Here is a 22,282-nt window from a genome sequence, read left to right as displayed (position 1 = left end):
ACTTAATGACCAAGAAATTGGTGTAAGTTATCTTCCAGCATGGCAAAGCTTATCCCTTATGGTAAAAAAATCTAACTATAATATTAAAATATATATAGTAATATAGAGTAATTGTTTATATAATTGTAAAATACAAAAAAAAAAAAAATGAGTCAAACGGAGTATAAGTATAATATGCGCTTATCGTATATTATTATACGTAGTAATTTTTTTTAATATATATATATATATATATATATATATATATATATATATATATATATATATATATTTTTAGGGTTATTACATTCTATCCTCCTTAAAATAAGTTTCGCCCCAAAACTTCAGTTACCTTGGTTTAGAACAAATGGGAGTACTTGTTTCTCATTTCAAGCTCCGTTTCCCATGTCGCTTCTGACATATCGTGGCGAGACCATAAAACTTTCACCAATGGAATAGTTTTATTACGAAGAATTTTCGCCTTTCGATCTAAATTTTGAATTGGTAGCTCCTCGTAGGTAAGATCTTCCCGAACTTGTAAAGGTGGTATGTCAATAATATGACCATGATCAGGGATATATTTCTTTAAAAGTGAAACATGGAAAACGTCATGTATCCTTGACAATTCTATCGGAAGATGAAGTTGATATGCCACACTTCCAACTCTTTCATTTATTTCAAAAGGCCCTATGTATCTTGGACTCAATTTTCGTTGCTTGCCAAAGCGTATTACTCCTTTCGTAGGTGATACTTTGAGAAATACGAAATCTCCCTTTTGAAATTCTAATGGTCGTCTCTTGAGGTCAGCATAACTCTTTTGACGACTTTGTGTGATTCGCATTTTCTCTCGTATGATTCTTACTTTATCAGTTGTCTCTTGTATCAGATCTGGTCCAATTATTTTGGATTCATCAATATCACTCCAACATAATGGTGTTCTACACCTTTGTCCATACAAAGCTTCATAGGAAGCCATACCAATAATAGCATGATAACTGTTATTGTAAGAAAACTCTATTAAGGGTAAATGTTGCTCCCATGATCCTTGAAAATCCAAAACACATGATCTTAATAAATCTTCCAAGGTTTGGATGGTTCGCTCAGTTTGACCATCTGTCTGCGGGTGGAAGGCGGTACTAAAGTTAAGTTTAGATCCCATCGCTGTTTGAAAACTTTTCCAGAACTTGGCTAAGAAATTTTTATCTCTATCCGATATAATGGTTGTGGGAACCCCTGTAACCTCACTATTTCTTTTATGTATTTCTTAGCTAGTTGTTCTGAGTTCCATGAAGTCTTAGTGGCTAAAAAGTGAGCACACTTGGTTAGTCTATCTACTACTACCCATATTTCATTCATTCCTTGAAATGTTAAGGGTAGTCCTATGACAAAATCCATAGCCATAGACTCCCATTTCCATGTAGAATATCTAGGGGTTGTAAAAGTCCTCCTGGTCTTTGATGCTCTATTTTTACTTGTTGACATGTTACACATTTTGAGACAAAATCTGCTATTTCTTGCTTCATATTGCTCCACCAAATTGTATGTCGGACATCTTTATACATCTTGTTTCCCCCGGGATGTATCGAATATCGTGACTTATGTGCTTCATTCAAAATCTTTTCCTTGATAACTTCTGAATTTGGTACACAAATTCGATTTTAAAACCAAAGCGACCCATCTTCCTGAATCACAAAACCTGGTGCTTTTCCTCTTTGTATATCCTTTCGAATTTTCTCAAATTGGGGATCTGTTCCTTGGGCTGTTTTTATTTCATCCTTCAAGGTTGGTCTTATTTCTAAGGCTGCCATATAACCACTTAGATCACCAATAACCATTTCTATATCTAGTCTGTTCATGTCTTGCAGGATACCAGGTTCTTTTACGGTAAACATGTTTAGAGTGGAAAAAGGTTTTCGACTAAGTGCATCAGCTACCACGTTAGCTTTACCGTGATGATATTGGATATCTAAATCATAATCTTTGATAAATTCAAACCATCTACGTTGTCTCATATTTATCTCCTTCTGTGTAAACAGGTATTTCAAGCTCTTGTGATCGGTGTATATGCGACACGAAATCCCATAAAGATAATGTCTCCAAATTTTCAAAGAAAAACCACCGCAGCAAGTTCTAAATCATGAGTGGGATAATTTTGCTCGTGTGCTTTCAATTGCCTAGAAGCATAAGCAATTACCTTCCCATTCTGCATTAACACACAACCTAATCCAAGCTTTGAGGCATCACTGTATACTTCTAATCCATCAATGCCATTTGGTTGCGTAAGAGTAGGGGCAGAGGTGAGTCTATTTTTCAGTTCATAAAATGCTTCCTCACACTTTTCATTCCATACGAACTTAGTACTTTTTCTGATAAGATTTGTGAGTGGTTGGGTTATTTTAGAAAAATCTTTCACAAAACGACGATAGTATCCTGCTAATCCCAAAAAGCTACGTACTTCTGCTACATTCTTGAGTGCAGGCCATTTTGTGATTGCCTCAATCTTTTGAGGGTCTACCTGTACTCCTTTTTCTGAGACACCATGACCTAAGAAACTTATTTCTTCCAACCAAAATGCACATTTCTTAAATTTGGCATATAACTTGTTTTTCCTTAAGGTTTCCAAAACTATCCGCAAGTGGTGAAAATGTTCCTTCTCATCCTTAGAATATATTAAAATGTCATCAATGAAAATAATGACAAATTTATCCAAATAAGGCATGAACACTCTATTCATAAGGTCCATAAAAACTGCAGGAGCATTGGTAAGTCCAAAAAGCATGACCATAAACTCATAATGTCCATAACGAGTTCTGAAAGCTGTTTTAGGGATGTAATTTGTTTTTATCCTCAATTGGTCACTACAAGAAAAACGCGGGTTACTGACGGCCCTACCGACGGAAAAAAGAGGCCGTCAGAAAACACGGGTTACTGACGGATGTGTGACGGAAATTCCGTCGATGCGTTTCCGACGGATATCCCGTCAGTATCTATTGGCGCGTTGACCAAGTCAAAGGCGCCAAAAAGCTGTGACGGAAATTCCGTCGATAATCCCTTAATCCCGACGGAATATCCATCAAAGGGCTTCACACGTTAAATTGAGTACACCGAAATCATTTTAGCCCATCGACGGAATATCCGTCGGTTTTTTCAAAATCCTGACGGAATTTCCGTTAGTGGGCCAAGATATTTGATCTAGCGTGTTGATGACAGTACATCACGATGTTGGCCCACGACGGAAATTCCGTCGAGATTTTGTAAAAACTGACGGATATTCCGTCAGTGGGGCCAATAATTGTGACGTGTAAAGTTTCTGCATTATTGTCCTGATAAATGTGAAAGATTCCGTATCACTTTACCAATTTTTCCCCCAAATTAAAAATCGCCAAACCCTCCTCCACCACCTTAAAACCCGACACCACCACCACCCTCCTCCACTTCCGGCGCCGCCACCACCACCAACAACACCACCACGCCGTCGCCATCACTATAAGGTAATTTTATTTGTTTTTCTTCTTTTCTCCTTTCTCTTTTTCCTTATTCTTTAATTGTTTTTAATTTTTTTTTCTCCATAGCCTCCCACCGCCACTACTGCCGCCCTTACCGCCGCCCTTGCCGCCGCCCTCTGCCGCCACCCCCTGCCGCCACTTCCCTCTTTCTCATCCTTCTTTTTCATTTTTTTCTCTGTTGAACTAATTAGGTATTTTCTCTTTTAATTTTTTTTTGTTTAATTATCTTAATTGAATTAGAATATTAGTTATTGTTTTAATTACTGTTGAATTATTGTTGATGTTGATGCATGTTGACTTAGGATAGAAGCCAATTTTGTTTAAATGTATGTTGTGACGGTTTTATTGTATGCATCTAATTTTTTTGTTAATTAGATTATTGTTAAATTTTGTTAAATGTTAATGTTTTTAAAATGATAATTAGACTAGATATATAAATTGAAAAATTATTGATGTTAGTTTTTAAAATGATAATTAGACTAGATATGTAAAATGAAAAGTAAATCATGTTATTTTATGTTAATTGAAAAAGTAGTCATTGTTGTATGTTTTGTTTTTAATATTGTTAAAATTATTGTTCATATTGACCTAGTACCCGTTCAAAAATTACTCACAAGGAGTAATTTTTGAATAGTCCCCGTTTTGGGACTGTCTTTGTACGTTTTAAGTCACTTAGGTAGTAAACATGTGCTTGTGATTTGTTAATGAGAAAAGATTTTGGTGACAATTCCTTTAATGTTCTCTAAATGCATATGTAGAGTAATTATTTATTCTATATTGTGTATTTGGAGAACGGATGGGAATTGCTGCCGAATTTTTTTTCTCATTAATAAATCACAAGTACATGTTTGCTAGTGACTTAAAACGTACATTGATGGGTTTAGGTTGGAGTGATAAGGACCCAATTCAAAGAAATATAATATTTATATTGGTTAAAATGTTAAATTATTGTTTATTATGCTTGATTTTGATTGTTGTTAGGTTATTATCTTTTTTAATGACATATATAAATGTGTAGATATATAATAACATGAAAAGATTAGAACGGCAGTGGATGTATAAAAGATTAGACGAAAAAAGAAACCCAAGAAAGCATATGCAGAGGGGGTGAAAGAGTTTATTAAATTCGCGGAAGGAAGTAGTGAGTACAAGAATTTAGGTGAAATGAGGTGTCCGTGTAAGAAATGCAAAAACCTAGGTTTTAAAAGGAAAGCAGATGTTCAAATTCATCTTTGGTCGTATGGTTTCGCCGATAATTATTATGTATGGACATATCACGGTGAGAAACTACCTAGTACAAATGCTAGTGAGAATCCTTACCGTGAGTTCGTGGAAAATCCATTGCGTGATACTGTTGACCAAATTTTGGAGGATCGACTTAATCCTGATGACCTTAACGATGAAGAAGTGCGTTATGAAACCCCGAACCCCCAAGTTTCTTCGTTCTTTAAAATGTTAGAGCAAGCCAAACAACCGGTGTTTGAGGGAAGTGATATGAGTTTGTTGCAAGCAGCTGCTAGGTTGTTATCACTCAAATGTGAGAACAACATATCTCTTAGATGCGCTAATGGTTTTGTGTCGTTCGTTGGTGACATAATTCCAAAGGAAAATCAAATGGCGCGCAATTTTAATGAGATTAAAAAAGTTCTGAAGGGACTCCAACTTCCCCATGAAAAGATTGATGCATGTATCAATGGATGCATGCTTTTCTGGGAGGAAAATTCTAATCTTGAAGAATGTACAAAGTGTCGTGCATCTCGGTATAAAGGTAAAAAGAATTCAAGTGGGAGGCGAATTCCATGTAAACCAATAACTTATTTCCCGCTTGCGCCAAGGTTACAACGACTATATGCAACCAAGCACATAGCAGGTGAGATGAGTTGGCACTACAAAAACTCTCGATTAAGAGAAAGGGGGACAATGGCACATCCAAGTGATGGAGAAGCGTGGAAGCATTTCGATAGAGAGCATCCAGATTTTGCAAGTGAATCCCGGAATGTTAGGCTAGGTTTGTGTACGGATGGATTTCAACCTTTTGGGCAGTTTGGGACGAAATACTCTTGTTGGCCCGTGATTGTGACTCCGTACAACTTACCTCATTGGTTATGCATGAAGAGACAATTTATGTTCTTATCTCAGACTAGTTCCGGTCCTAAGAACCCGAAGTCAAATTTAGATGTTTTCCTCCAACCGTTGATCAAAGAGTTGAAACAACTTTGGGAAACCGGCGTGGACACCTATGATGTCTCTAAGAAACAAAATTTTCAATTAAAGGCTGCATTAATGTGGACGATCAACGATTTCCCGGCATATGGCATGCTTTCTCGTTGGTCCACAAGTGGATATCGTGCCTGTCCTTATTGTCCAGAAAATGATCATAGATCTTTTTAGCTTAAAAATAGCAAAAAGGTTTGTTGGTTTGATTGTCACCGTGAGTTCTTAACACCTGATCATCCTTTCCGCGACAATTGTAAGCATTTTCTTAAAAACAGAAAAACTGAGAATCGTATAGCCGCATCGAAACTAACGGGTGATGAAGTGTGGGAATCCATAAAAGACATGCCTAAAATAGTTGATGCTTCTGATAAAGAATTGAAAAGATTGAAAGATCAGAATGAAGGTTGGTGGAAACAAAGCATATTCTGGGAACTTCCCTACTGGAAAACGTTGCTGATTCGACACAACTTGGATGTTATGCACATTGAGAAAAAATTTTTTGAACAACTTATCAACACCATCATGGATGTACCAGGTAAAACTAAATTTGACACTAAGGGTAAAGAAGACTTTAATGAACTTTGCTATAAACGGACCACATCATCTAGGTTTGTTTTATCAAACGCGGAGAAAAAGGCTCTATGTGACTGGGTTGCTAACTTAAAATTCCCGGATGGTTATGCTTCAGATTTGAGTCGGTGTGTTGACCATAAAAAGATGGTGTTACATTCCATGAAAAGTCATGATTGTCATGTCTTTATGGAACGACTACTCCCCGTTGCCTTGAAAGAGTTGCTCCCGACGGTCCTTGGAATGCAATAACCGAGATAAGCAAATTTTTTAGAGACCTGTGTACTTCTACGATTAGAGTTGATTCTATGGAACGCCTGGAGTCAAACATTGCGGAGATAATATGCAAGTTAGAGAAGATATTTCCCCCGTCTTTTTTCAATTCCATGGAGCATTTGCCTCTTCACCTACCTTATGAAGCGAAAGTTGGAGGACCTGTTCAATATCGATGGATGTATCCATTTGAAAGATTTCTTAATCATATAAAAAAAAGATTGGCAACAAAGCTCGGATGGAGGGTTCAATATGCAACGCTTTTTTGTTAGAGGAAATTTCAAATTTCTGTTCTTTTTATTTCGAAGATCACATTGACACAAAAGCAAAAGACTTAGATGTTGGTGTAAATTCCGATGACCAGTTGAAATCTAAGTTACCTGAGTTATTCAATGATGACATGGGAACTACAACCGGAAAATGTATACAGAGGTACTTAACTGAGAAAGAGTACGTATGAAAAAGCTCATTTTTATGTGCTAAGGAACTGTGGAGATTTTTTAGATACTTATGAAAAGTAAGTTAATACTTCATCATTACTCAATTGTTTTTTAATTATCAAATTAGATCAAATTTATAGGTAATTAATACATAACTAAAACATGCTTTCCCTACTTATAGGGAATTTGAGGCACATATCAAAATCAATTTTCCTGATGTCACATCCTCTGATGATGTTTGGGCATCACATGAGAAAAGTTTTCCGAAATGGTTCGAAATCAAGTAAGTGATGATACATTTTCTTTGAAATTGAACTATACATTTAGATTTCTTATTAGATATTGAAAAAAATATAACAACTTAATTAACATTTTTTTATTCATAGGTTCATAGATTGAAGGATCGTCTAATAATAGCTTTAGCATTGGGTCCTAGTAACATGGTGAAGTCTTGGAGACGGTATTCCATCAACGGCTATAAGTTTCGAGCTTATAAGGAGGGAGTTGATGTTTCGAAGTCTACGTTAAGCAATGGGGTTTCTGTGAATTCAACTGAAGGGTTGGACTACTATGGAACCCTAAATGAAGTAATTGAGCTTTCTTATTATGCCGAGCAAAGGGTTTATAGGGTTATATTGTTTAAATGTGATTGGCTTGATAATTCCCCACAAGGACTTAGTATCCATAAGGTTTATGGACTTGTAGATGTAAACGAGAAAAAGAAACTTCGTGGACATAACCCATTTGTGGCAGCTTTTCAAGTCGATCAAGTTTGTTATGCTCCTTATCCAACCATTAAGAAAGGTAATCAAGGTATTCAAAGGGTCCGCGGTTTTTAAAACCAAGGCAAGATCACAAGTTGATGCTCCTATTGAAGAAAGTGTCTTTCAAGAAGATGTGGTTGTGAATGATCACTCAATTTCACCGATTTTGTTGGAAGATATAGAGGATGAAGATGTATACGAAGTGACAAAGGAAAGAGGTCAAGGGAATATGACAGAGACGTCGGAGAAGAAGGGGATGAAGATGAAGTTGAAGAACTTATTAGATACGAAAATGAGGAATCAGAGGAAGAAGTAGGAGTGCTTTTTTCAGAAGATGAACCTGTTTTGATTTGTAGTGATAGTGATAGTGAGGAGGACTAGTTGTAATTGTACAATTATTAAACATTCAATAAAATTTGCTCTCCGTTTTTTATTACTTGTCGTTCTAGCCTATTTGGTTTTTTGTTTTATACATGTCGTTTTAGCTTAACATCAATAGTGTGTTTCAATTTCCAAGGTTTGGTCATAAGAAACCTCTCAATTCAAAGAAATAAAATGCATTAAAGAAGAGGCAAGTGGTAATTAGTTCACGCTTTTCCATAGTTAGTGTTTGTTTCAATTGTTTATATATACCTGAGAAATGGATGTTTTGAACTAACGGTTTTTTCTTTAAACTAACAATTTGAATTGTTTTCATGCAGTGATTATGCCGAACATTTTTCGCCGTTTGATTGGGAGCAATAGTAAGGCAAATGCATCTCAACAGAATCGGGAGGACGACGAGGTTGAGGATGAGGAAGATCCCGAACCTCCATCACGAAGACAGAGAACATGCGGGTGACTCTCTCGGCCCCGTGCTCGGCCGGATCATTTTTTTGTAAGTTTATGTTAATTTTTTTATTTTTAAAAAACTTAACATTTACAGTTTTAATTTCAAATATTTGTGTATTTTTCAGGTGGGATGACGAATCAATCAAGAAATATGTTACTTGGTCGTTCACCCGTAACACAGGAGATGAGTACTTCACTAGGTGGGGTGAAGCGAGTAACGCATACGCGTCGAAGATGTGGAGTTACTTTGCGGTAATTATGTTTTTCAATAATAATTTTCTTAAGTTTATAATAATTTTCTTAAGTTTATAAGAATTTTCATAAGTTTTATATAACTAATTTCACATTTGTTTTTGAAACAGAGTCATGTAAGATCCATCGATCCTGAGTATGATCCTATTCCTGAGTGGCAGGCGAGGGTAACGAGGCGGATTACCACTCTTATTAATGGACTAAAATATAACAAGAAACCGCCAAAGTGGGTGCCTACTACTTGGTTGGAGAACCTTAGGAATAGGCCAAATGATCCTACTTTTGCCAAACATTCAAAAATCAACACGGCAAATAGGAAGTCGGGTGGGAAAGATGGGAAAGCATTGGGCACCCACACTCTTGGTCGGAAGAGTTGCTCCGATGCTTTCAAGGAATTGGTAAGTATTGTTTATATTGCTTTTAAAAAGTGGTTAATATATATGATTGACAAATATATACTTGATTTTACTTGTTTCCATACTAATTTCAGGGTCAAGAGGCCACCCCCCACAAGATGTTCATGAAGACGAAGAAAAATAAGAAGGGCGAGTGGGTTAACCCTCGAGCGGCTGATATTGAGGTAAATTCTTGTATTTAATTTAATATTTATTTTTATTACAAAGAACGATAATCTCTTTCTTATAAAGATAGGTATATATATATATATCATTTCGACGATTTTCTATTTTTTTCGTGATTTCCAAGCGGAGATGAGTCGAGCCATTGCCACTGGACAGTCTCCCGACGAGATTCGGGCCTACTACAAGGTCAGTAGGAGGCTTTAACGAGAAGAACCGGATGTTTGGGACCGGAGATACAGGGGCCCAAATATGGTATGATCTTCCTCCTAACAAAGCTGGCCGACGGTCTTTGTCTTATGCTCCTAGCATGATTTCACAGCTTTCCACCCAAATGAATGATGAGCGAGCCGCTCGAGTTGCTCTTGAAAGACAGGTTCGTGAACAGTCAAGAAATGGCGGCAATGAGAAAGGCTTGGGCTGATATGCAAGCATCTCAACCCCCAAACACGTGTTCACAATTTCCTACTCCACATAGACGGGATGACTTTGGAGGTGGTGATGACGGGTTTGGAGGTACTGGTAGTTTTATGGAGCCTATAATAACTTAGAGCCTTTAAGTTAGAGCCTTTAGGTTAGAGCCTTTAGGTTAGAACTTTAGTTTAGTTAGTATTGTCGTCTAGTAGGGAGTATGAAAGACATGGTAAGACAATTCTCTTTCGTGTTTAATTTGTAAGACAATGTACAAATTTGACTATGTTTTTATGTAAAACAATTTGCGTCCCCTTCTCTTTTGTTGTCTATTGATTCCCGCATTAGCGGTCGACGTGAAAATGGATTCCCGCTTGGCGGTCGACGATTGGATGTGTTTTGCAGGTTTTGGTTATATTGGAAACGATGCAAATAGGCATCGTGGCAAGGCAAAGAGTCAGATTTTGAAACGATGCAAAAACGCATCGTGGGTGGGCAAGTGAGCTGTTTTCCATTCCTGTTTTTAATAAATCTGACGGAATTCCGTCATTAATTTAGAAAACCGACGGAATTTCCGTCACTTTTTTTTCCCCATCATTTTCCTGCACTAATTAACGAGAAAAGTGCCACGTGTCTAGCAACTGACGGAATTTCCGTCAGTAAAAAGAAAATACTGACGGAAATTCCGTCACTGCCCTCTTTTTAATGTCATTTTATCAACTAGACTGATCTGCCACGTGTCTAGCAACTGACGGAATTTCCGTCAGTAAAAAGAAAATACTGACGGAAATTCCGTCACTACCCTCTTTTAATGTGATTTTAGAAAATTACGTGGAATGCCACGTGTCAGATAACACTGACGGAAATTCCGTCAGTAATGCAAAAAACTGACGGAGTTTCCGTCACTTTTGACCTAGAAATAAAGACGGATTTTCCGTCAAAGATCCGTCAGTATTTTGGAAGATCGGAAATTCCGTCGATCTGTATTTTACTTGACGAAATAAGTGACCACGATTCTGACGGAATTTCCGTCAGTAAATTGAAATACCGACGGAAATGCCGTCAGTATGGCCTTAATTTTTCCGCCAGTTTCCCGCGTTTTCGTTGTAGTGGGTGATATCCAGAATGAAGATCAATTTTTGAATAAATAGCACATCCTTGCAATTGATCAAAGAGGTCATCTATTCGAGGTATACGGTACTTATTCTTTATAGTGACCTTATTAAGTTCTCGATAATCTATGCACAAGCGCAAACTTCCATCTTTCTTTTTAACAAAAAGTACTGGTGCTCCCCAAGGTGAGGTACTGGGTTTTATGTACCCTTTTTCTAACAGTTCATCTAGTTGAATTTTCAGTTCCTTTAATTCAGCAGGTGCCATTCTATAAGGAGATTTGGAAATGGGTGCACTTCCTGGTATTAGTTCAATTGTGAAATCTACTTCCCTATATGGCGGCATTCTTGGGATTTCTTCAGGAAAAACATCCAAAAATTCCTTAACTACGGGAATACTGGTCAAATTTGGTTCTGCCTCTAAACTGCTACATACATCGCATAAATAACCCTTACATCCTTGGCGTAATAACTTAAGGGCTTTTAAAAAGGATATAATCCTATTGTTGTTCTTGTTGGATTTGTGGTTCTGAAATAGTATCTCATTCCCATTAGGTTTTGTAATAGTTAATGATTTCTCATGACAATTTACCATCACATGATTCTTACTAAGCCAATCCATTCCTAATACTATGTCAAAATCTTGTAAATCAAACTGGACAAGATCAGCCAAGAAACGGTTTGCGTCTATGGTCAAAATACAGTCTTTATACCAAATAGGGCATGAAATATTCTCCCCGGTAGGTAATCCAACTGAAAGTTTTAATTTCCGAATCTGTGGGGTCAAATTCAACTTTTCACTTAAGGATCGAGATATAAATGAATTAGATGCTCCGGTATCAAATAAGACATTAACAGGATTAGAGTTAAGAAAAATGTTACCCGTAACCACATCTTTTGAAGTCTCCATTTCCTGGGAGTTCATCACAAACACACGTCCCCGAGTTGGTCCTTGTGTTTTAGGCTGAGGTGCCAATACTTTTGGGGTAGATGTAGACGGAGTGGAGTTAGGCCTAGGGTTATTTCCTGGCACAGTTGTCCGATTCATTGGACAATTATACTTAACATGGTTTGGACTTCCACACATAAAGCATCGCGGGCTAACAAATTTACATTGAGATGTAAGATGATTATTACGGCCACACCTTGCGCATGGAAATGTTTGGTTCTTTTCATGTGACTGGTTAAAAGGGTTTCTTCCGAATCCTAAGTTTGGCTGTTTATAGGAATTTCCCCCGGTAACACTGTTTCTTTCAAACTTACTTTTACCTCCAGATGGTGTATCATTTATCTCTTTCATTATCCTCTCTGCATTAGTGGCTTTATCATACATATCTTGATAATTTAGACAAGTATGTGTAGATAATCTGTCTCGGAGATTCCAATTCAGCCCTCTTTCGAAACGATTCATCCTTAATTCTTCTGTAGCCACCATGTGCGAGGCAAATCGAGATAATTCCATAAATTTTGAGGCATATAAAGTAACGGACATTGATCCTTGTTCCAAGTCATTAAACTCTTCCTCTTTCTGTCTCCTAAGTGAAGGAGGATTTGATCTCAGGAGCTCCTTAAACTGAATCCATCCAAATCCAGATTCCTCTCTTCTATCCTTAACAGTTTCCCACCATAAATAAACTTGTCTTTCCAAATAATAAATAACAAAATCTACTCTCCATATCTCAGGGCAATGTATGGCATCGAAAAGTTTGTCCAATCCCCTTACCCATTTCTCAAATTCTACAGGGTCCGGTTTTCCATCGTAAGTCTTTGGGTTATAACTTGCCATTTTCTTAAAATATTTAGCACTCTCTTCCTGATTATTATGAGGGTTATTCCTTAGTGCTTCAGCCATCATTTCAGCGAAGTTTCTTGCATCTGATTGATTATTAGGAGCGGGTTGGTTGACGTCAATATTATTAAGAAAAGACATCCTATAAAACATAAAAATACACATGGATTAGAAACTTAGCGCGGTTTTATTATTTATTAACAGGTGCACACTATTTACAAACGTTATATATTACATACAAACATATAACACACCTAATTTTACATACATCCGCAAGCTACTAGAACAACCCTATATAAATCACAAGTCTCAAAATTGGGTGTCTAGCTATCAAAATATCTACAAACCACCATACTTTACCTATATTAGTCTTAGTCTAATACATTACGTTATCTTCTGTTTCCCTACTTATAACAAGGGATTACAAAGCCACTATTTATCCCCCCTTTCGTCTCTAAGTGCTGGATTACGGCTTGGTTGGAGTATCATCTCCGTCCCTACCAGCTATGGTACTAACATTCTCGTCATTTGATCCAACATCATCCTCAAGTGGGTTGTCATTTAGATAGTCGTTCTCCTGATTATTTTCATCATCTACCTCATCATCATAAATATATACCACACGGTTCCTCTCAAAAGTGATAAGTTCCCACGCTATATCTTCAAATGTGGGGATCTAGCGATCATAAAATGCACCCCTGTGAAGATATTTCGAATGATTTGGGACCCCGTTTACTATCAAATCATAATATCGATCCTTAAAGTTTCTCCACGGTACTATGTCAGGCAAGGTTTTGATAAGGGCATGTGCTAAATACGGTTCAGTCATCCGGAATGCTGGAAATAAGACATTGTGGTTCCTTAAAGCATTTCTCAGACGATCTACATGTACTGCAACCGTTTCATCCGGAGTCATTATCAGATCGTACGGGTGAGGTACTGCCATTATATCTAAAACAAAAAGACATTAACCACATCAGTAATCTTACCCACAAAAATTAATAATGGATAATAGTAACATGGAAAAATAATATAAAATAAATAAAATTAGTGCTATTTTCCCTTCCTACTAATTTACCCCTCTCTCATTCAATTTTACTAATTTGTTTCTCTAGGCTCTGATACCAATTTTGTAACGCCCTGAAATAAAGACAATAATATAAAATAACAAAGAGTACGTTTTTATTTCATAAAAAAAAACTTGAAAACAAATTTATTACAAGGCGTCACCGCCGTATTTCCTGTACTAGAAATACAAGGCTACAAGATCTACTCACCAAACTTAAAACTAAATACTAGTTATTTAATAGGTTTTTTTTTATTTCTATAATGAAACTCACTCCCTTGGTTCCCCAGCGTATAGACCTGAAAAATATTAAAATAAACAAAATCAGTCAAAACTGACTGAATATGATCTCAGTTACCTTCAACGGTCCTAAATAAATAATTCTCATTTAATAATTACGAGTCTTCGGTTAATTGGATACCCCTGTCATTTTATCATAATATGGAAAATATAGAATACCGGTCTACTATTACTGAAACGAGACACATTACGGAATAAAACTCCCCTGGGCTAAGCCCTCCTCCATGTACACAGGATCCCAAGTCTAAGACTCGTGTAAACCCCCTGACACTTTCACCAGTAATAATCAGAACCGTAGTTCACATAAGGTTGTGCCCCCTTCCATGTACACAGGTTAAATTTGTAATGTTGTCCCCCTCCCGTAATCGTATCCCGAATGTAACAAATGGCCAAATGAACATTATATGAAAAATGAGCATGAAAACACTATAATATAATGGACATAAAATTAACATGTGAATGGTATAACAACAATAACATGGACTCTATACTCATTATATTTATAAATATTTACTTATAATATTATCTTATTTTAAAGAATTTGCTAATTTCTACGATAAAAGGGTCCTGAAATCATACCTTATAGTACTAATATAGGTAATTATGGATGACTAATGATTCGTAACTTGTAAGAGTACGTTGTTAGTTATGTGGTTCTCTTTGCATGTGTTTTTTTTTAACAAAATGTAAATGGCTATTTATAGATGATTATGTCGGTTGACATTTGCACAAGGGATAAGAATTAAATTTGGTGGTCCAATGAGATTGTAACTTAATGACCAAGAAATTGGTGTAAGTTATCTTCCAGCATGGCAAAGCTTATCCCTTATGGTAAAAAAATCTAACTATAATATTAAAATATATAGAGTAATTGTTTATATAATTGTAAAATACAAAAAAAAAAATGAGTCAAACGGAGTATAATTATAATATGCGCTTATCGTATATTATTATACGTAGTAAATTTTTTAATATATATATATATATATATATATATATATATATATATATATATATATATATATATATATATATATTTTAGGGTTATTAAAACATCCCCTCCTGTGGCGGGTTCCACAGAGGGCGAAACTAGGGCGTGAAGCCACTCCCGCAAGTGACTCCACTCAGCCGAGGACGCACCTCGCGAACATCACCATCAACCATCACAACTCCAACACCCAACTCCAAATCAACAATCAGCAGACAATCACAATATCAATCGTACAACAATCGCAATACAATCTTAAATCAATTAACAGTAAAACGAGTAGGGAAACCCTACCTTAGCACAAACTGCAATGAGATACACAAGCAAGCTAGAATGGCTCCTCTATAAAGTCCTCACCTAACAACAATCACATAATTCCAATTACCATATGCAAAAACCCTTTTCCCCCAAATCACAAATTAGGGCAAAACCCTAAAAGATAAATCAATAGAACTTATGAAATCAAAAGCTTACCGACACAATCGACGTAACAAGAGATGAACTAGACTCACGAACGATCCGCGCACTTGAGAGAGAGATTTGGAGAGGATTAGAGTTACGTTGTATTGCTTAGGTTTTGTAAAAGTGATTAGAAACTGTAAAACGCGTCTTAAATAACTCTAATCCTTTCTAAATCAAACCGCGGAATTATTACCCGTTAGACCGGATACTCGGTCGAGTATAGAGTATACTCGGCCGAGTATCCTCTACTCGGTCGAGTATTCCCATACTCGGCTGAGTCATCCTGGGCAGTAAACTGTCCAGAAATACACGACACACTTACTCGGTCGAGTAAGCCATATTCGGTCGAGTAACAAACTTAGAAAACCGAGGTATTACAAAAATGACCGCCATTACCCTTCCTTACAGGGATATTCTAAATTGGAGACTGAGGAAGAGGGGTTCCAAACTGCGAATGGGAATGATTAATGCCATCATCAATTCTTGCATGTATCATGTTTGGCATCAAAGGAACTTAAGCAGGATTGAATTTACGATCCTTACACCTGATACTCTTGCTGCTCAAATCGTGACAGAAATGAGACGAAGACTACAAGGAACCAATAAATTCCCGATTGCTGCTCGAAATGAATCTTGGCTCCGTAAGTTAATTGATGAATAAGAGTGCTTGTGATTGATCAGGTAATGAGATGGAGCGAGTCAAAGAGAAAGGAACAATTGAGAGATGAAGATGATTTTAGGGTTCTTGTTTTCTTAGATTTCTCAGATTGTTTTTGTAAAAGGATAAGATATTTGGATATGTTGTCCAAAATAGTTCTATCCTCTGCTTAGTTTTAGATTTTGGGCCGGATGGCTAGTAGCCTTGCCAGGTAGATTGTTTTGGGCTTGACTATGATCTTATGATGGCATATTCAGGACCCGTGTATGGTTACAATGTTTTTTCAATATATTTCTTACTTTTTCCCAAAAAAAAAAATGTTACAAGATATATAATGATATTTCCGTAAGAATTTTTTGTAATCATTTTTTCTTAAAAAAATTAAATAAGTGTCATGTCACAATAAATTATTGTCATGTCACTATATATTATTATTATCATGTCACATTATTTCAAGTAACCTTTTAATTAGATTTTATAGATAGATTAGTACAAAATATTCTAGACGTTACAAAGTTAAATTCTAATCACTTGTTTAGCTATCTAAAAGTTACAGTGATTTCTAATAGAATATTGGGGTGGATTAATATTGTTAATCAATCCGGCTGCCATTACATCCAGAATTCCAGACCAATGAAATGAGATTTTGTGAAACAAGATAGAGAAGACTCAAAAGACAAACTATAAAGTCTTTGTTTAATCATAAGTTGGTGATTATCATAATGATTTGAATGAACTGTCTACAATGAAAAGGCTACAAGTACACGGGGTGTACAAGGGCCTTGGTACACAGGCCAGTGAGAGCACGCCAAGTGGAGTTTGGTAGGGACCATATGGAATCTTTTTCAAATGAGTTTTTAGAGGGATAAATTTGAAAATTTTGAATTTCAAATTCAAAAAGAGACAACCTATTAATTGCTACACTTTCCAAAGATCATTAGCAATATTAATCTAATTTTTTTATACTAATCTCTATACTAATTATTTTTTGTTTATTATATTTATTTTATGTTCTTATTTATTTTAACCTCCTTTCTCTAACTAAAAAAAATCGTTTCTCTCACTTAAAAAAATCAGTATATTTTTTTCCCCAAATCTAATAATCCATAAAAAAAATCAGTATATTTTTTTTTCCCAAATCTAATAATTCCTTAAAAAAATAAGTATATTTTGTTTCCAAATCTAATAATCATATTTAATTATTAAAATCTCATACTATATTTCAATTGTATCGACACCACCATCTTGTTCTTGCGATCCACCATCTTTCAAATATGAGTTTTAATCAATCTTGTTCTTGCGATTCACATTGTTATCATAACTTGGTTCCAATCCGTCAACTCGTGAAGAAAAATGGACCTAACAAAGGAAGGTTTTTTTATCGTTGTCCCTTATGGAAGGTATATTTATGTTTATAGCTCAAAATAATATAATTAGTATAATATCTATGTTTATTGCTCTAATTAATTTTTAATGCATCTTTAGACTGAAGATTGTGGTTACTTCGTATGGGATGAATGCGTGGAGGTTGATCGGAACATGAACAGGTTGATTGATCTAAACAACTCTTTGGAAGATAGGTTACGGCAATTGACATCGGAAAATATTAAATTGAAATCTCAGAAGTTACGTGCTACTAAATCAGAAAAGTTAGCTCGTCGGTTATTGTATTATTCATGGGTTGTATTTGTATTATTATTATCAATTTGTATTGTGATAATACTACATAAATAAGAGAAGAAGCTTTAATTTGTTATTGATTGTTGATCTAAATTTGTATTTTGACGATAGTTGTCCATTATTCGTTGTCGATCAAAAATAATTTCGGTCTCGGTTTGTTATGCTTGATTATTAAGGTTTTAAAAACTTAAAATGAATCAATTGCAAAAAGAAAAACATTTAATTTGTAATGTGTTAACTTTGCAAATTGCAAATTGCAAATGACATCTACTTACTGACGGCCCAAGTAAATGAATGGATGAAAATGGCCCAATTGAGGAAGTAAATGGGTCGACGAGAAAGAATGGATGAAAATGGTCCAATTGAGGAAGTAAATGGGTCGACGAAAAGTAATCGATGAAAATGGCCCAATTGAGGAAGTAATAATGGGTCTAGTTACCGAAAGCCCAAGTAAGTTAGTTGATAAATAGAATGAGCCCAAATTGTTATATAAGACCTATATTTTGATTGGGCTTTTCCCCTATTGGGGCCACATTCCTAATGGTTTGGTTTTTAACATAGAAACATGGAAAATGAATATTAATGGCCCAAGTGAATAATGGTCGATCCTACCAAGTTAAATTGCATAATTATTTGTAGCGAAGATAAGATCTCGTTGTGGCGTTTGTTACTCGCTTGGCCGTGTTCTCCTCATGTGCCGGATTTTTTTTGGATTAAAATTAGTCATCACACATTGGTAAAATTACGGGTATTTTTTAACGAAGAACGTAAGATAGTAATTAAAAAAATAACAGAATTTGAAAAGGAAAATGGGTAGTTGATAATCATAGATCCATTGGAAAATATAAACCAACCTTTTAATCCTTACAAAATACGTACTATATAAACCATATTTAACCTAACTAAAAACCAAGAAGTTCAAGTTGATGAAGCTCCAACTCAATTTTCTGGATTTCAATCACCCCTTGTTCACGATTAGCTTTCACTTCATGTATAAGAGCTTCCATATTTTCATGCACGTCCTTCATCCCTCTACTTATTGCCCGCTGCCTTATCACCTCCGCTCGGTCTATTAGATCGGCCAACTGAGTGTCAATCTCTCGCAACCGAGCGAGTTTGATTCTGCGATTGATAGTGTATTGTACTAATATAGGAATGAACTGTCTAACCATCTGAAATTCATACGAGTTAATTAAATTAAAAATAAAACGTTATGTAAAAGGAAAATTGGATGACAACTACCATTCATATCCCATCGCCAATATGGACATAAACCGTTTATATTCAATCAAAAAATAGTTATGATTGACGAGTTATTAAATTGATTGTCACATACATGCAAAAATCGTTTACGGTTTTAAATTTATACAAACGATTTCATTTAAAAGAAAGAATGGTTAAATATCTTGATGAAATGAGTAGTAAAAAAGAAAGAATGGTTAAAATACCTTGATGAATGATCAAACAATTAGTAACAAGAGTTGTGAACAAGTTTGGAGTCCTCCTTACAAGTATATATGAGATCTAGGGTTTGTGTTGTAAAGGGAGTTTTATTTTTGTAGATGAATGTAAAATACTGCCATATTCCTTTTATAATGGGGAGAAAGACAATTTTTTAATTTTTGTAATTAGTGATGTTTAAAACCGTCTATATTCAATTAAAAAAATTAAAGCGTTATGTAAAAAGAAACAAATATAACAACCTTTCATATCACATAAACCGTTTATATTCAATTAAAATATAATTATGATTGAGGACTTATTAAATTGATTGTCGCATACATGCAAAAATTGTAAACTATACAAACGATTTAATTTAAAGGAATGAATGGTTAAATACCTTGATGAATGAATTAGTAACACAAGAGTTGTGAACAAGTTTGGAGTCCTCCTTACAAGTATATATGAGATCTAAAGGTAGTTTTATTTTTGTAGATGAATGTAAAATAGTGCCATTTCTTTTTCCACTTCCCCATATAAACTGACTGCACAGAGAAGTTGAAGAGACATACCGTCTGATAACGTCTACATCACGCCTACTTCTTCATCATTATCAACAAGGTAGGTTTGATCTCACATTTAAACTTAAATATGTTTATTAATAATTTAACAAGTATGTATGTTACAAAGATATGTTAAAGAATTATTGTTCTTCATCGATGAAGATGAAGTACTTGATGAAATATTGTTCTTTGTATACAAATTTTGCCCTAAATTTATACTCTGTACAAGTTTAAATGATTATTGTTGCTTAGTCAGTCCAAGATGCATGCTTGTTCTTCATATATTGATGTCTTGATGATTCTGATTATATGATATGTAATCCCCAAATATGCATGTTCTACATATATTGAGGTTTAGGTTTAAAGGATTGATGATTGTGAGTTTTGAGTAACATCATGTATCTCGTTAATCTTTATGCATGTTTGATCTTACTGGAATCTTTCGAAGAAATTATGGATATGAACATAAAACGGAAGTGCGACCCTTTCTGGTGGAAGTTTCAACATCCAAATAAAAGACAAGCGGTTTCAAATCCGGATTGTCCTTGGGAGGCAGAAATAACAAAACTAGAGGAAGAAAGATTTCTTAGAAGGGCTAGGAATGTTCCAAATTCAGTTGCGTATCCAAAAGGAAAGGCCATCCTCAAAGGGACAGATGAGAGATCATCCGCTTACGAAGTGGGTTCTAATGAGGACTTGATGGTGGGTTATATAATACTCAGGTGCGGCTGGTGGAAACGTTCTGTGAGCAAGGCAACAAGGGGATGGTATACCTGGTGGTTCCACTCAGGCCCGACCATTGAACGTATTGAAGAGCAAGTGCGTACTGAGTACCTCTTCTACGACGAAGATTATAAGAGGCGATATTGTCCATGACTTTATTTACTTTTAAGTTGATCTTTTAGGGCTCTAAGTTTAAATTGGTATGTAATTTTGTAATTATAAACTCATGGTTTCTGGAATTAAACTTATGGTATGTGAAATTAAACTTGGTCAATATAATTAGACTTCATTAAGTAGATGATTGTCTTCATTATGCAAAATGCAATTTCATTCATATGCAATTTACATGACAAACAGACTAACGGTAAAATTCGTAAGATGACTCATACATCGATCGATTAACATCTCCTTCCATCGCATGCAAAAAGGGAGTAGGCTGTGATGCACCAAATGTGCTTCTGCTAGGGGTAGAATAAGGTGAGCGTAATTGCGATGCACCTAATATGCTCCTTGTAGGAGTTGATTGCGACGTATCAAACTGGCTCCGCGTAGGGGTACATTGTGACGCACCAAACAGGCTCCGCGTAGGGGTACATTGCGACGCACCAAACTGGCTCCTCGTAGGGGTACATTGCGACGCACCAAACTGTCTTGTAGGAGTAAATTGCGATGCACCAAACTCGCTACATGCAGTATTTAAATGATTGCTCTCATTAGCGGTGAATGGGTTTGGAACATTAGTTTTTTTCTGCAATTCAAAAAATTATGACGTTATTTAGAGGGTTATGCAAAAAAGCCGAGTAAAGAATTTAGTACAACAATGAATAACAATTACTCTATTACTAACCTTCTTATTCTTTCTAGCATCGGGAGTTCTATTGCCTTTTGGTACCCTCCCAGATCTTCTTCATCAACAGGTCCTGCGACCACCTTCCCTCGTCTTTGCCTTCCTCTTCATATATCTAATATTGCATTCCTTAGGATGTAGCCTTCTATGACCCCATACCCTAGAAGAAACACCGCCAGGGACATAGGCGTCTATAGTTTCAACACCAACAATCCCCTCCAACTCCTTAATTAATTCAGAAGTCAATCTATCATATGTTGCATAAGTTTCATCATCTCGAAGCGCTAGTGTGGAAATGTAATGGTTCCTTATAGTTACCTCCAACGACTTCTTCGCACGAGCTGAGGCTTCCGGATTATAGTACCCAGTTTTGATTGTCTCGTATTCTCTAACCAAGTCCTTTCGCCATCGATCAAGTATATACTTCTCCGGGATCACCTTCACATCTTCGATAACCATGCATCTAATAATATGTCGACATAGTATACCCTTGAACTCAAATAACTTACATGAGCACTTGAGCAGTCCCACACTTCTGTCAATATCAACCCAATAGTTCTTACACTTACCAAATGGCGCCACTTTTTTTATCTTCAACGTTAAATGTCACACTATGGCCAAGTCTTCTCGGCGGATCAGCGTTCGTATAAATTAACCCAATTACCTCGTCACGTACCAACTTATATATCTTCTTAGTATACAATTTATGGAAAACCTGCTCAACAAGTAAGTTGCACTCAATCTTATACGGTTTCTCTGTGCAATCGTGATTGTTCGCGGTCTCCTCCTCCACTTTCAATTTCAAGGCTTCCTCAATTTTCTGGGCAAACTGA

At 35.9% G+C, this 22,282-nt stretch overlaps 1 protein-coding gene and 1 long non-coding RNA gene across 2 annotated transcripts; one reads left to right on the top strand and one right to left on the bottom strand.

The window, feature by feature from the left end:
* Window positions 1-1,637: 1,637 nt before the first annotated feature.
* On the bottom strand, window positions 1,638-13,668 carry LOC141620374 (uncharacterized). The gene is made up of 5 exons (XM_074437263.1): window positions 13,501-13,668; window positions 13,193-13,398; window positions 10,976-12,864; window positions 2,174-2,727; window positions 1,638-2,003 (listed from the first exon to the last, which is right to left on the bottom strand). The coding sequence occupies exons 1-5, from the start codon at window positions 13,666-13,668 to the stop codon at window positions 1,638-1,640; spliced, it is 3,183 nt and encodes a 1,060-aa protein (XP_074293364.1).
* A 3,805-nt stretch (window positions 13,669-17,473) lies between these two features.
* On the top strand, window positions 17,474-17,952 carry LOC141621891 (uncharacterized). The gene is made up of 2 exons (XR_012532763.1): window positions 17,474-17,596; window positions 17,682-17,952. It is a non-coding gene; the product is annotated as an uncharacterized LOC141621891 (long non-coding RNA).
* Window positions 17,953-22,282: the final 4,330 nt, after the last annotated feature.

This window comes from Silene latifolia, chromosome X (genome assembly GCF_048544455.1).
Source record: "Silene latifolia isolate original U9 population chromosome X, ASM4854445v1, whole genome shotgun sequence".
NCBI classification, from domain to species: Eukaryota; Viridiplantae; Streptophyta; class Magnoliopsida; order Caryophyllales; family Caryophyllaceae; genus Silene; species Silene latifolia.
Note: the sequence above shows the minus strand (reverse complement) of the source record. Positions and strands in the feature narration are given on the sequence as shown.